The 16,218-nt window shown below is 38.7% G+C and overlaps 1 protein-coding gene across 1 annotated transcript in view; it reads right to left on the bottom strand.

Moving 5' to 3' along the window:
• LOC103811841 (zinc finger protein 704-like) overlaps positions 1-16,218 on the bottom strand; it is a 70,249-nt gene that overhangs the window by 53,982 nt on the left and 49 nt on the right. The window contains 1 exon segment of the mRNA XM_009084838.1: positions 16,039-16,218. This exon segment is cut by the window's right edge and continues 23 nt beyond it. Coding sequence (XP_009083086.1) covers positions 16,039-16,218 — 180 coding nt within the window.

The raw sequence follows: 16,218 nt of genomic DNA, 5'->3' as shown, positions 1-16,218 counted from the left end.
TCACATTTTCAGAATACGTGCTTTTGACCATCATTTGCATTCAAACATGAGAATAGAAAAATAATTTTAACATCTAAGAGAAAGCATGGACTTTTTTTTTCCAAGGCCATTAGCCATACGAGGCAGTGGTGGTACAGATTTTTGTATTAATATGTTTTTATAATTTTTAATAAAATCTTTTTTAAAAGAAGATTTTATATGTAGTTGAAGGTATTTTGCTTTTTCTTTGGATCAGAGGTTTCTCCCTACTTTTCAAGTCAGCTTCGAGACAGAATTTCAAACAAGGGACCTCAGATGGGATGTATAAATGGGGCATAAAAGTTAGAAACAGAAGCTGCCTCTGGGGAGCCAGAAGAAGGAGGCAGGGCCAGCAGTCAGGAAGTCTCTACCACTAATCCTGGTACAGCCCCAGCTTTGCTGGCCAGCCACTTCCTCCTGCTGTATTACTCCTTGAATATCTTTAAAGAGGTTTTCCTTACTGCTCTCTGTTATTTTAGAACATGTTAGTATCTGTACAGGGCTGAATCATAAAAATGCTGTACTAAGCACTGTTATTTTTATTGTCAGCACAGTTGCCATTCTGCACATGCTGAAACAGACCTTCTATATTTTGAAGGTATCACCATTTGAGTAATTATTTTTCTTGCCCCAAAACAGTCACCTCTCTGTGCATGCCTGAAGTTCAGTTAAAACCCAGAACACATCTCTTCTAAATTACACAGCACATTAATAAGATGTACTGCAGTACATAACAGTGTACAGACATGGAGAAGGGAAATATATGGGAAACCATTTGTACCAAATACAGTTAGCAAAGCAGCCATTCTCAGAGTGATTAATTTTTTTATGCTATGAATTTCAACTGGACGATACACCTGAAAATACCCAGGAAATGGTCTTTCACTTCTAACAGAGGGTCATCTGTTCAACCATCCCCAGGTCTAACTTCAACCCAATTCCCACAGAAGGCAATTAAAGCATCCTTCGTGAGGGAAAGGGAAAACAGAAATGACCCACGAGACTCATCTACACCACAGACTTTTTTATTTCATGTTCACAAGGCTTTACTGATATTCATATATATTTTATCTGTACTACAGACACAAATAGATGCTTACACAAAACGAACGCTTCATCAACACTGTTTTGCAATCTGGAGTTTGTCAAAACCTATCTAGTGCATCACTGTTCAAACAAATAGTAATCAAGTTTCAAAGCTGCACAGATGGATGGTTGCCAATTTCCCCCTTCCTTTAGAGCGTAAAACAATGCATTTGCTTATACCTGCCGTAAACAAACTCTGTTCAAAGCACTGAATCCTCAAAGCAAACCTCCCTACCTCCAGCAGCACTCTGCTGTTGGGAGCCTTTGTACATTTTGGGGAGCACAGAGGGAAGGAGGTGTGGGCAGAAGGAGCAGCTGAAATATATTAAACATTACAAAAAAGAGGCGACTCAGTTTAAGTTGCAGAACTAGCAATGGTGATAAGACTGTTGCTTTTACAAGTGAACAACAGATATGCATTCTCTAAACTAGTGTTAGTGCCATCCTTCAGTCGATAAAAGTGGCATTTCTGGGCTTCCAACCATGCATGAACTACAGCCGACTGGGTTGGGTCCAAGCTGAGCCCATACAATGCATTAATGTGGAAAAACAAATCCTAGATTTGGTTTTCAGAACACATTACTTCTATTAGCACATGAAAACACTATCAGTCTCACCCTTTCCTCTGCTCACTAACCTCACACAGGTAGTTCACCAGCTGTGGAGCATCTCTAATCCTCTTTACTGCTGTTTTACCTTCTATGTTAAAACTGGGGAACAGAGGCAGAGGGGGAATAATAATAATAAAGCTACAGAAAATGCAGATGCTTAAAAGGCACAATCCACAAATTCCTGATGGGCAACACAGAGGCCACATGCACCTTCCTGCCTGTGACATGCTTAAGAGTTCCTGCCACTGTGTGTTTCTCCTGACTGGCATCAGTCCCCTTCCCACTCCACCCCAAACCTGACCCCCCCAGTTTCCTGGAAGGTGCTTCAATCCCTTGTCCTCAGCAAAAGGCCAGAACCTGAACATCTATGCCACAATGAAATGGCATATCCGCCCACGGGATGTTCAATTGCAACTTTATTCATGCAACCTGTTTTAAATAGCAATTGTATAAAAGGTGTCCCTTTCACTATGTAAAATGATAGCAAATAAAAAAAAAAAGTAGAAAAGGAAGGGGTTATATTGTTCTCTACACCCACTGGGGCATGTGGGAGAGGCAATGCATGCAAAAAGCAGTGAGGGAGGTTTTAGCTGTAATTGAAAAAAGGTCTAGCAGTAAAAATATTTAAACCCTGGAACTGATTGCCATTCTGAATAACAACCTGTCAACAGGTACAGACTTTTAAGAACAGATTAAACAAACAGTTAACAAAAGGGGTGTATACAGCAGATCTTGCAAGACCTGTATGACCCACGGAGGATCTTGCACCTGTGTTTTTTCTATGCCAATGCTATAAATCATGTTATGCCAATATCTATCATATCTTCTAAACACATCTCTGAGGCAACAGTATTTAAGCTACCAGTATAATAAGTGAGCAATTATTTGGCATAGATGATGATACAGGAAATCTGGCAATACACCAGATATAAAACATGCAGTCATGCATATCCTGAAAGATAGGGTTTGGGAAAGTGTTCAGCATATTTTTTAAACAGAACATGGTATGAGTTTAAGGTTGTTAAAATCTGTTAAAATATTTTCCATTAAAACAACAGCAATTCTCTCTATCAACATGGCAAGTCTCTGCAGTAATGATGGCATATCCATTTTTCCCATCAAGACAAGCTCTAAGGTAAAGAATTTACTCTATGTATATAAACACACATATGTTTCAAGGAAATAAATAAATATTTATCAATCATGGACTAGATTTCTGTAATGCCTTTTATAAGCCCCCCAACTTTTTTCTGCAAGTTGGGTACAGCAGATTTCACTGTACAGAAATTTCACTGCAATCAACTAAGGAAGATGCATGGCAGCAGAGCCAATTTGCTTCAGCACAGCTACACTAGTTGCAAGATCAGCCCACTGTGTGTACATCCTGGCATTGCTCACTCCATCTCCAATTCTTGTCCTCCAGAGGTAGCTGCTACTGAATAATAAACAACACTTTCCAGTAGCGTAACAAGGGCCTGGTTTTGAGTGTTGGGAAGAACCAAGGTACCCTCACCTCTGTAAAACATAATTTCCATAACAGATACCTACTCCTGTTTGTGCAGAACTAGCAGAATGGGGAACTCCTGTAAGTCTGGAGATAACTGTGTGCATTTGGGGCTTGAGTATAGCATGAACAAAAATCAACTCACTAGACTTAGTAACATATACTGACAAAACTGGTTTAGGAAGAAAGGAAATTAGCCATCTGATCATAATGGTTGTTCACCCGGCTTTTCGTTGCCTTTCACTTGGCTTGTGGGACTTGGTTTGAGGATTTTGTTTGGCATTTTTTAGTTTGGTTTTTGCTCAGTGTTTGTAGTCAGCTTCTTCAAAGTCTAACATTTTCTTTAGGTTTGTACTGTTTACAGAAATCAGAAACAATTTGTCCCTCACTGCTTATGTAAAGAAAACAATGTGCATGTTGTTTGTGACCTCTCCAGAGGTGTTACTCAGCAAATTTTAATTATTCTGTTGGTGATTTAGTGTTGTGTAGAAACATAACCTAGCATGTATACACATCTGCCCTTGCTTATGAAAGTCTGTTAGTTTTGGCTAGCTCACAGACATGAAGATACTTTCCAGTAACCAAAGCAGATTTTGCACTTCAGCCTGTTGTTCACTGTTCCCCCACAAACAAAATTTGGGTATAATCATCTTATATAACAAATGTCGATAACTTCACAAAAACAGTAGCAAAAAAATGACAAATTGGTTCATATATGTAGTTAGCCAGATTTACTTTTTCCCAGCTACCTCCTTTCCTCCATGAGCTTGCACTGCTCTCAGGAGCCTTCCTTCCTAATGTGTTGGAGTAGGCAAAGGTTACCTGGGTATTTTCCAGACACACAAATACACTAAGTGAATAATATGAGAACCATATAATCCCTTAATTCAGCACAATAAAATTTATCCCATACACTGTTTATAGAATACATCACAGAAGCATGAGGAGAGAGTCATTTCCTTGGAAGCGTATCTTCTAGAGAGGAAGAAAAATGTTTTCCTCATTGGAACTGGAGAGAATGTTTTAGAAGCCCAACTGTGGAAAATGTGAAGTATTTGAAAGAGGGTAAGGTTTGGAGAGCCGCTGGTGTTCTTAAGGGATGGCTAGAGAAGAGGCATCCCCACAGATGGAACAGCATGGGGAGCTCAAGTGGGAGGAAGAGAATGTGATAGGGAGGCTTTAGATTTTTTTAAAGATTTTACAAAGCAGGTGGGCACTCTGGGCCAGATGCTTTGTAAGTTCCCATGACATCAAGGGATACATTTAGCTCACACAAGCTTTAATTTTAAGGAGGTAAAAAAGGCAGAAACACACTTAGTATTTGCCCCCAGTATAGGGATGGACAGAAGGACAAGTTGTTTACAGTTTTGAAGTCTGACTAAAGGTTTTATCTTCCATATTTCCTGTTTCTGATAGCAGGTAGGTAAGCCATACTTCTAGGACCACTGAGAGGCAAAAAACAACAGAGTCAATAGCACTTAAAAAGGCACCAATGGCACTGAAGAACTATGATGAACTGGAACTCCTTTATGAGGGCAGTATCTTACCAGGCACATACAATAAAAACTATCTAGGAGCCAGGGTCTCCTCAGCTGTACCCAAGCAGCATTTTCCATCTTGTGGGGATTTCACTGGTGAAATAAGGACAACATCTACTACTGTGGAGTCTTAACTGCAGCCATGACTCTGAGGGGCAGCAGCTGCTGAGGCTTCAATCCTTGTTCCACAGAAGGAAGCCACAGCCATGCTGAGCAGCACTGGTAGGTGGGACATCTACTTGAGCCCTCATGTTTTCTTTCACAGCAACTATATTTTTCTCTGGCTCATAAATTCAACTCCCCATTGCAGATATGCTGCCTCTCATATTCCTCTGCCATAATATGACAGGCAAACTCAATTAACACTGTGAACAGTTTGGATGTCTGCACAACAGGTTGCCAAAAAAAAAATCCCAAGGGAAAAAACTCCCAACCAAAGATAACTAAGAACATTTGCTACATAATGTAATTCAAAGCTTCTATCTGTAGGACTAATATGAGCCCTGTTTATTATGTCTTAAATTAAGATGTGAAAGCTTTGGTTTTGCTTTAATGTTAAGGATTTATTGTAAGTGTAAAACATATCTAGTTTGGTAAGACCTGTATTATATACTCAATGTAGATTTTCTCTCCAAGCTTCTTACTCAGAACAAAACATAATAAAATGACAAAATTGTGCATTCCCATACAAATAATCCTTCAGAGATTAGCAAGAGAGAGTAATGTGTCTTCTTTTGTAACAGTTTGAATTTCTGTCAACATCATCATAAAATATATATCACAAAGCACAAATAAGTGTAACCATGAGCCTTTTTATGTGGCATATTTTAAAGGGCTTTCATCATCAATTAGATTTTTACTATTGCTGTTATTATTCCTGTGGTCTAAAAGTACCCAGCCAGGTACTAGAAGCAGAAACATTAGCTTAGAAAGGTTAAATATCAGCAATACATTTCTCAAGATACCAGAAATAAGCGCACAAGTATGTCACCAAACACATGCTTACCCTCCAATTATGTAGCTATATATGTATGTATACATACGTAAGCATAATATTTAATAGCTACTCTGCATTTACTGTGAGAACTACACATCTGTAGTCTTTGTAGTCAAGGGCCCAGTGAACCCTATAAAAGGAACCACCATTATGTAAAATAAAGTAAGCAACACTGAGAAGCAAGGGACAGCATGAGCATGCTCCATAGTAATAGCCTCGATATTAGGACAGAGCTAGTCCAAGAGGACACTGACAAAACAAAGGTCCATGACTTCAAGATGCAGTTCTCAGGAGTTAACAAGCCAGAAAATAGCAGCCAAAATATTCCTTCTAGATCATCAGCACAGACATATCAAGAAGTGACATCAAACCTTTTTTCACAGACACTTTTCATTAGCAAGAGGTATCAAAACAGGCCCAGCATACCGTCTTTGTCATCTTTTTCCTCCTCATACTAAGCTGTCAGGCACACAGTGCAGTACATGGCACTGTGTGTGTGAATAGGAAAGTACTAAACGCCTTTTTTTAACACCTGATTTCACTGTCTGCCTCAGCTGCAAAGAAGAAACCTATTGGACATAGACAGTGAAAACAAAAGAGATGATCCAAATTAATATAAAGGGGGAAAGCAGGCAGACGCAGCAAGGAGCTTAAGTCTGGGAGCATAGTATGGAAAGAAGAATAACAAGTAAAAGACTATGAAGTATTTTAACGGAGTTTTTCCTGGGGAAAGCATTACCCAAACACAGCCTTTACTTCATGACAAAGTTGACCATAATGATAATACTTCTGCTACTGGTAGAAGTATCACCCTCTGTTCTTCCTCAAAGAAATTACCATGACAATTAAACCAAACTGAATGACGAGCAACAGTTACAACAATTTACAATACAAGAATCACTTCTTAAAAGCATCAGTTGGCCACTGATTCCATTTACCATTTGGAATACTATTACTTTAAAAAAATACATGTATCAACACAGTAGCAGCCTCAATGCAACACGCCAGTGTTGGTGCTACAAAGGATAAGTGTTTCCGTAGGATAACACAGCTCAGGTGTCCAGCCACATGTGTGCTTATCGTAGGCTCCTGGAGCCAAGGAAGGACAACATTCAGACACCTAGAATTCAGTATATAGTGTATATATACATACATACATATATACATATATATACACACTATATATATATAATTAAAGAAAAGAAACACTCTGCTGCTGTATTTTGGCAATGTTCTTCTGTATTTATTTTTCCCTCAGTTCCCCAAGGAGGCTAATTTGAAGATGTGGTTATCAAATAAACCATTTCACATACACAGCCACTAACAGAGAATCATTTATCCCAAAATGAGAACAAAGTCATATTTCTAAACACTGGTTCTATGCAAACATACATTTGCTTGGGAATGTTCAATATTTTTAGTAAAATGTCTCATTTCATGTTTTACTCTACGGATAGAAGAACAAGGTACTTTGGGATGTACTTTCTCTGCTGGGACAACTAACAGCAAAAGTTCATATTTTACACACAGCTTCCTCCTGGTCCTCTGAAGATGCTACTACCTCTCTTCTGTTCACTGGGTACCAGGCACAGGTGGCCCAAGGTCAGTTGCCAGATACAGGATCAGATCAACTGCAGGAATTCTTGTGGCAGAATTTAAAATAGGGTTATATGCATTTCATTGTAGTGTAGTTGTCTTAGGGAAACAAACAAAACACTTTAAACTCCTTGCACACATAATGCAGAAATATCACGATAAATGGAGAAGCCACACTTTCTACCTCCTTTTTTTTTCCAAATGTGAAAAATGAATGTTTTCGTGCAGATGACGCTCAAGGAGTCACGATAAAAACTCCTAAAATATTTCACAAACAACAGCCAGTGATAGGACTTCTCTGAGAAAGGCAGGCTTCGTGCCCTTGCTGACCTCAATGACAGAACATTGAATACCACTGCATAAACTAGAATGTTTTAATTTTATAGCATTAAAGTAAGATTTTAGCTATGAACATATGCAATCTCTATAACCATATATATGGTAGCCCATTCTTGCATCTTTCACAGATACACAAGTTACAAACCACATACCCATTGACTTTTTTCTTTTTCTCAGCACAGATGGCATTTCAAGAGGAATTTTTTTTGTGCCACAGCTAACACAAAACACAAAGAAATTACTCTTATTGAATATTGCCTGCTGTTGAAGAGTGTTTTGAAATTACACTCCATTTTTTAAGGGAACTGAAGAGCTGAGAACAAGCCGTGCATTCACATCAGCGGCTAACAGATACAGCAGCAGTGCTGAATGCAGCTCTTCAAGAACCAGTGCCTAATGGTCGCTGCAGATTAGGGACACATTTTTCCTCTGTGCCACTTCAGAGGAATTCATTGAAATTTGTTTGGTAATGGCATCACTGTCTGTTGGCAACTTCCATCACACAGATAAAATTACGTAGCCTTTTGTTTTGGCTACCAGTGGAAGAAGATTTTAAAGAGAAGCAGTTATACTTTGACAGATGAAGACAAATCTTTCTCAACAGTGCTTTGAATACAGGATTTTCTAGAGAAATGGGATGCTTATTTATATGTGTATATATATCAGTGCATGCACAAGCAAAGCCTTCTTTTGAAAATAGTAATTACCTAGAACAATACAGACTTCTACATCAAGCAGTAGAACAACTTAGCATCACCACATTTAGTTGCACAATCAAATAACTGGATAGCAAGTCCACAGTTGAAAAATGGACAACAGCATTAGCCAAAAATCCAGATGGTTAAATTCACCAGCCAGTATTAGAAGTTCCCTCCTCTAACATTAATACTACTGCACACGTCAGAAGACAGGGTGAAAGGCTGAAAGTTATGGAAATGTTGGAACAATGAACTAAGAGGCCCATGTGATGACCAGGTGCTACAAAAAGCCCCATGAAACAGAAATCTACCTCTCCATGAGAATTGAGATTCATCTGTATTCTTGCTAGGTCTATCACTCTTAAATCACATCCTGCTCTCACAGAGCCAAATGTAGTAAACCAGGCTCAAAGATCACAATCACACATAGTCACTATCAAATGTAAAACATTGCTAGTAAAGAACAGTAAAAGCACTTTGCTTAATTCATGAGATTAGTATTCCCTCTGCTTTGAACATTACTGGGGGGAAAAAAAACCCCTTAACAGTAATGTTAACTAACCCAAATTTTACACTTTAACAAGAATATGATGTTGGCAAAATCCTGCTGGATAGGCCAGCCAGCGTATCCAAGGTAAGTGGTGAAAGAATAAATTGTGCGAGTCACATAACTGGTTCCTCTACAAGCTGCAACTGACTGACCACAGTGGTTGTGGGGGTGTCAGTAACACAAGTATGAGATATCTTGAAACTCCATGCAGCACAACACAAAGGAGTGAAATGGGGGAACTGACAAAAGTCCACTGAAAAATAAGATACACTGTGCACAGCGTCAGAGTAAGTTTTCCTGTAGGGGATGTTACACCTTTTTCAAGCAATGATCCTATCCAACATACTGTTGTGGTTTTCTGGCAGTGGGGACTTCTGAATGATAACACCTGAGTCTGTACCACTTGGCTATGAAACAGAAGCTTATTTATAGCAAGCTCAACTATCCCAGTGGTCAGGCACCCTTTGAATGGGACAGCCCTACTTTGTTCCATCTCACCACTTGCAAGGTGAGTTTCCAGCAGTTTGAAAGCTGTCACAAATGTTGTCATCTGTCTCAGCATCATGAGAAGCTGATTCAGCTATCGTGGCAACAGACACTACACACACCCCTGCAAGTAACCTGGAAGATGGCCTTCCAGCTAAATGAGAAAGATGACTTTTGGAGCTCTGGTTTGGCTCCTCAGTAACTACCTGCAGAGTTTTTATTTGCAATTTAATCTACATTTTTCAAAGAAGTTTCTGCTACACTGCTTTTGCATGCTGCAGGCAGATGACATATAGAGCTAAAAGGACATATATAGTCTTTCCAGAATGCAAAGAAAATGTAGCATTGAAAAACAGCATTAAGACATATATAGGGTTCAAAATGTGCTAACAGACTGACTCTCTGACTGCTCCTTGGATAAACCTCTTTTTCCCTCTAACAATCGTATCCTAGAAGGCACCACACCCTCTTGTAGCAGACCATGACGAACAGTTTACCATCAGGATTAAATATAATATAATCGAGCTCTAGTGACTGCTTGGGTGAAATTCAGTCATGCTGCACACCTCCTTAACTAAAGAAGTCTAGCAAAACAAAGCAACAATTTACTACTTGATAATTAGCTGGTGTGGATATTTAGAGAAGCTCCTTTTCAATGCATGGTATTGCCAACTATCAGCAGTTTTACCGAGGTGCTGAAATATGGGAATGACTCTGAAAGTAATTCTCATTACATACAAACAACAGTCATCAAAGTTTCTAACCAGCTGGATGTACAGAAAACAAAACTTAAGAAACAGGAGCACTCAACCCACAGGATGCTGACAAATCTTGGAGAAAACCTCACACCTCAACAGCATACTTTTGGGCTAGCAGGAGAACTAGAGAGCGCAGAAGCTCACAGAGCTACAGTCAGTAATTCCAAAGCACAGCCTGATTTCTTGGTCTTTTGTTTTCATCCAATTTGACTGAAAAGCCTCAGCAGTCAACAAATAGTTGATGCCCTCTGAAGTTGCCCCTCTGTGAAAATTGTGAGAGATACAGGAAAGGAGCTCCCCCAAGGAGAACCGAGGAGCCTTCCAAAACAGATGGAGAAGAATAATAGAAGACAATCTCTGAATAAATATCACCTCTGGATAAACAGAAAAGCACAACTTGACAATCAAGTTCTTGCCTTGGCAAGCAGATTGGGAAGTCCTCCTAGTGAGGTTATCATAGTTAAGCAGATACTGCTTTTGATCTTGGAGTCAGACTCCTGCAGAGTTCTGGCTATGAAAATATGCAAATGATTCCATTGGAATGCATAGTGCATAATCAATCATGCCCAGCAGGCCTTACAGATCAACAACACATTCTCTAATCAGCAGGCTGCCCAGAGCTATGTTCCTGGAGAGACCAGGCAAGAAAATCATTTAGGGATGAAAATACATCACTGATGTACTGTTTCTTTATAACGACGGTCAGAAAATGTGGCTGCAATTAATTTTGCCCTAGCTTTTTGTAGCTATTCTAGAAGGATCTAAAGAGACAATGTCAGAGAATTCCTAGCGATGTTTCATTTACTTTATTTCAATTATTTCACATATTCTTCCATTAAATTATAAACTAATTAGTAGATAAAATATAGGTACATGAATAAAAATTAATTTCACTGTAATTAAGCAACTTTTTTAATATAAATGCAACAGAAGATAGCAAAATCCAATGTATTATTGTCATGGTAAATGTCACTGCTTAATAGTAGTGAACCAGAAGAGCAGAGGAACCAGAAAGTTTTATTGTACAGTAGCTATTTTAACACTGTAAGTAAGTGCTTACGCAGCTGAGGTTTAGCTACAGCTTGTCCTTTTTAGCTGTGGCTTGTCCTTTATGAGCACAAACTTCATGTAGAAAAAGTTAGGCAGTCAGAAAGTATATCTTTTGTTCTTTTTTTATCAGAGACAACAGAGTAGAGGAGGACTGGGCAAAAGAAGTATCATGTGTCAAGAGGATAATACAAATTCCACAATATTTTGAGGTCATCTAGCAAAAGGTTAACGAAAGCAAAACTACTAATTCAAACAGTCCCACACATCAGAGGGGTAGAAGTGATGCCTGCCTAGCTCCTTCAGGGACACCCAAAAGGACACCACTTCTGATACAAATGCATTTCAGTTCTGAAGGGTTTCCAGCTACCACTGGTTAAAACACTTCTGTCATAAAGGACTTTTAATCCCATCGCCATTTCCAGACATTTATTGTCACATTTTACTCAAAAAGGATAAACTTCACCCCTTGCTCTCCATCGCCCACCCTTCCATCCTCATTGCTCCGAGAGACAGAAGCCATTCCCTGTATGCTTAGCCTGCACTGGATCCCTACTCACACTCTGGCACTCACTGTATCAGCAGTCCAAGCTTTTTCTCATTCTTGTTGACTTGCTTTGAAACTAAGTATGCATGATGGTAAGTAACTGCTGAAAACAGAAACCAGCAAGAAGGTTCTGTTAACTTCCACACCATTGCCTGCTGGGAACATCATCTCCGATTACATCTGACCTCTACAGATGTAGCTACCTGACTAGACCTACTAGACCTATGCTTGCTTCTGCCCACCAGCCAAGGTGATTAGTCCCTCAGTGACACCACTTTGTTTTTCCAAAATGGCCTTTCACCACTCAGATCCGTGGATTTGGCTGTTTGATTGCTCCTGTTTGCACTGGAGGTCAATCTAAAGAGTATTCTCCTCTGCTGTACAGATAACATCTCAATTCTCAGAGACAATTGCAGTTCACAGTTGAGTGGTCAGACCCCTTTCTCCAAGACTGAAGTTCTTTATGCATCAGAACTACCAATGAATTCAAACTTTAAAGGGAAAGTAAGGAATTAAAATTTCCTTGTTATATCAAGTAATTCATTTACTCAAGCTGAACCGTTTCATTTACGCTTATCCGAGTTTCAGAAGCAGGAAAGCTATTTAGCTTATATAAATTTTGTTCAAAACGACCAATGAAGAAATCTGAAAAGGGAAAGGCTTAATGCTGTTAACCAGTCATTTCATTTTTGCATTCCAAACATAAAAATCAGTAAGAAAAAGACAATCTCCTTCTATTTTAATCCAAAAGACAATAGCAGTATAGCACGTAACATAGAAAGCATTTTTGCAAGATGAAATAGGAAATCTAAACAATGAACTTAAAAAATTGATTTAATTTCCATATTAAAATTCTCCTTCACATAATAAAATATTTATTTCAGGTCTGCTACATTTAGCCTGACACTATTACTTTAAAGAGCTGCCCTATGAAGTACCTTGAATATGTCAGGACTTGGAAGGTTAAGAGACCTCCTTCGTACAGCAGAGATGCCAGTTCAGGTCCTTCTTCCACATACAGCTGCAGAAGAAGCTGAACTCACACCTGCCAGCCTCCAGGTAAGTGCAGAACTGTTGAGCTATTAATTAGTATGGATCTACTCCTTCTCTCCAGAAATCACTGAAAAGCAAAACTCTAAAGTGGTCGTTCTTTTCATTGTTTTCCTGTTCTACTGCATGTGTACATCAGACAGACACCAGCCTTTCCCTGCTCTACAGTTTGATCCACTGTAATTTCAGCACACCTGACTACCAATCACCACACTACAACCACTGGGGACTCAGTTAAGCCATGTTTGAGTTTCTAAAATTTCACAGTCCGTAAGCAGTAACGAAAGCCCTGCAGCTGAATGCCTCAAAGAAACATTTATTATGCCACTTTTCTGAACTGTTAGCTATTTTAGATATAGTGCCTTACAATGATTTTCATTCTTATTCACTGAAATTCTTAGAAATAGATAAGAAAGGTTGGGCTTTGTTTTATTTTGTGGTCAGAGTGAAACATATTTATCCATGATCTTATCAGCTCTTTTGCAGACAGTTTTTCAGAGCTCTTTTGAATACACTCATATGCCCTTGCTAATAAGGAATCTGAAGTATGAGAAACTTCTGTCTCAAAATCACTTACATATTGTCCTGGGTTTAGTCAGATGCTACAATATTTAACATTACCCTTTACGATGGTATCTGAAGTGAAATGGGTAACCTTCTCAGTGACACTGAGGTTTTAAAACAAAATAAATAGCAAGCTTCATTTCCATAGCATTTCAGATTCTTTGTAAATGGGGTGTATGTAGCAATAAGAAACTGAAGACCATATTAAAGCCCTTATTTTTCCCATGCTTTTGTAAACAGCATCTGATTAATTCAATATGACCTTCCACTACTGGGAATGACAAATTTGCAAAGGTGGATGCGTGTTCTCATCAGAGGAGAGGGCAGTCGACGCAACAAGCCCTGCCAGGAGGCAAAGGGAGGAGGAATTAACTTCTGGGGAACATGCAGCTCTATCAGCACAGTCCTAGACAGAAGACTGGAAGAGGCTTAGAAAGAGGCAAAAGAATTTCAAATGCAAAGACTAATTTCTTGGAAAATGTGGCTTAGAGATCAAACTATGCAGCAGAGGAAGAAAGACTGGGCATTCCCTTCATTACAACAATAAATATTTAGGAGGATCTCCAAGGAAAGGTTCCTGTCCATTGTGAACAAATGGCCCAGTAATTCACCTCAGTTTAAAAGCAAAACTTAAAAGACCAAAATGTTTACCATTTAGGTTACAGGTTTGTCTTCTACCTCATTCTCTAAGTCTGCAAATGCAGCAGCTCAACCTGCATGCCTGAAAACATACAATGACATAATATGAGAGTTTTTCTGTTCCCAATAAAATACAGAAACAACTTTAGAAGACACCTTTGCAAATGAACTTATTTCCTATCATCTAAAGCATCCTGTGCTCACAACTGGTGTCACAATTAGTCTTAGAAGGCATTAAAGATAAGTATTCGCCCTCTTTTCCACCTCACTAAGGAAAAAATATCCACCCCTTCAAGGAAGGATGATCTTGCAGCTACAGACAATGGAAACTTCACTTTTTCTTCAAGTGGATTATCTGCATGAAGTCACACAAAAATGCACTTGTATCCTCTACCTTAGCTGCCTGAATTGTTAAATGGAAGTGCTAACATATGGTTTGAGCAGGAGGTTGGCCTAGGTGACTTCCTGAGGTCCCTCCTGACCTAAATTTTCTGGTGATCCTATTTGCTTTGAGACATATAAAATGAAAAAAGGGCACTCAGACATTACAAGGTTGATTACTGGTGAAAATCTCAAATAAATATCCTAACATTTTCAAGTTTTTAATGCATAGCTTTTTACTAGATATATACGGGGGAAAAAGAAACCTGTCAAAATGATTCAACAACTCTGTAGTTTTCACAAGTGTCATCTATGAGAGCCAGAGAAAAACAGCAGTCATCCTGTTACAGATGATGTGGCAGAACCTGATGGTTTATGTTGGTTTTCAGAAAGCTAACAAAGCGAAAACCAACTAAACATCCATTCTGACTATGATTTTTTAAAGTGACACTATAAACTCAATAGGCTTTTCACTGAATATAACGTGCATTTACCAGGCAGGTTAAGAAAAAACCTTCACAGATAGACTTGATACCAACACGAGATCACGAACAACAAAAAGCAAAAGTGATTGTCATCTTGCAGCACAGAATACCCAATTTGTTGCCAGTTCTTCACCAGTGACAGAACTGTCTGTTCAGCATTACTGGACATGTTTCTTTTATATTAATGTTCAACATTTCCTAAAGGAGTCATTCCCTTTCTGTTTCAAAGCAGTAAAGTCCTTCAGCAAACTTCTGTACTTTTGAAGTCCATTGTCTTTAAATCATTAGTCAGTATGAAATTCTCAGCTCCTCCTTCTCTTACTATTCTTCCACTTATATATGAGAAAGGAAAAAAACCAGACAAATAAATCTTGATTTTATTGCTGTATGTGAAGGCTCAAACTAAAGAACAATTATTTTTCTCAAAATAATTCCCTACAATATAATTAAAAGCATAACTACACAGATGCAAAAGCTGAAGACACAGACATTTATGTGGAGAAGAGATCCTTGAGGAATTAACTAAGAAATTAAAGGAGTTAAAAAGCAATACCAAAATCCCCAAATCCCCCTTTTGTACAAATCTGATTTCCCTGCATTGGCCTTTGCTCACCACAGTTTTCTATGAATCTGTTTCATAAACCATGTTATGACTCAGCTGTATACCCAAATAGGGATATAACAGAACATAAGATACTACCATCATCACTATGCATTGCACATTTCCATGAATATAAAGGGATTGCAAGTCTGACAGCAAAAAAAACCAACAAACTGCTAGTAGTTAAGGTGATTCTGTGTCTTATTTAGAAGATTACTTCTTAGGGTGAAGCTAGGTCAACAACCTCTTCCTCTTAAGACACATCCTCTTCTGCAAGTACCTCAACTGCAACAGATTCTAAAAGCAAAAACACTGCAAAAGTAATACAAAGTCCTGGTCTGCAGATGGTCTCAGTTTCTGCTACTAGTGCTTTAATTTTCTAGATCTCTCAAATAGGGAAGTTGTGATTGACTTTGGATGTCTTGGGCACACATACTAGTCTCAGCAGAGTTCATAGTGCTGTTTACCAAACTTGCATCCATTAAAAAGACAAGGAAAAAAAGATTAAAACAAAACACAACAAAAAACCCCAACTCTCCTTACCTTGCTGGAGGCACATCAATATTTGAAGAAACAACCTTGCGCTTTTGCTCCAGAAGACAAACAGAACGAGTGTTTTCCTTTTCATACTCATGAGCTCTGTTTAGTTTTTTGGTCTCTGCTGTTTTTAAATCTTCCTCCTTTGTGGTGAACAGGAGAAACTGTTGGTCTGGCAGTTTTTGA

Source organism: Acanthisitta chloris, unplaced genomic scaffold (assembly GCF_000695815.1).
Source record: "Acanthisitta chloris isolate BGI_N310 unplaced genomic scaffold, ASM69581v1 scaffold11701, whole genome shotgun sequence".
Lineage (NCBI taxonomy): Eukaryota > Metazoa > Chordata > Aves > Passeriformes > Acanthisittidae > Acanthisitta > Acanthisitta chloris.
This window is presented reverse-complemented; position numbering and strand designations above follow the sequence as displayed.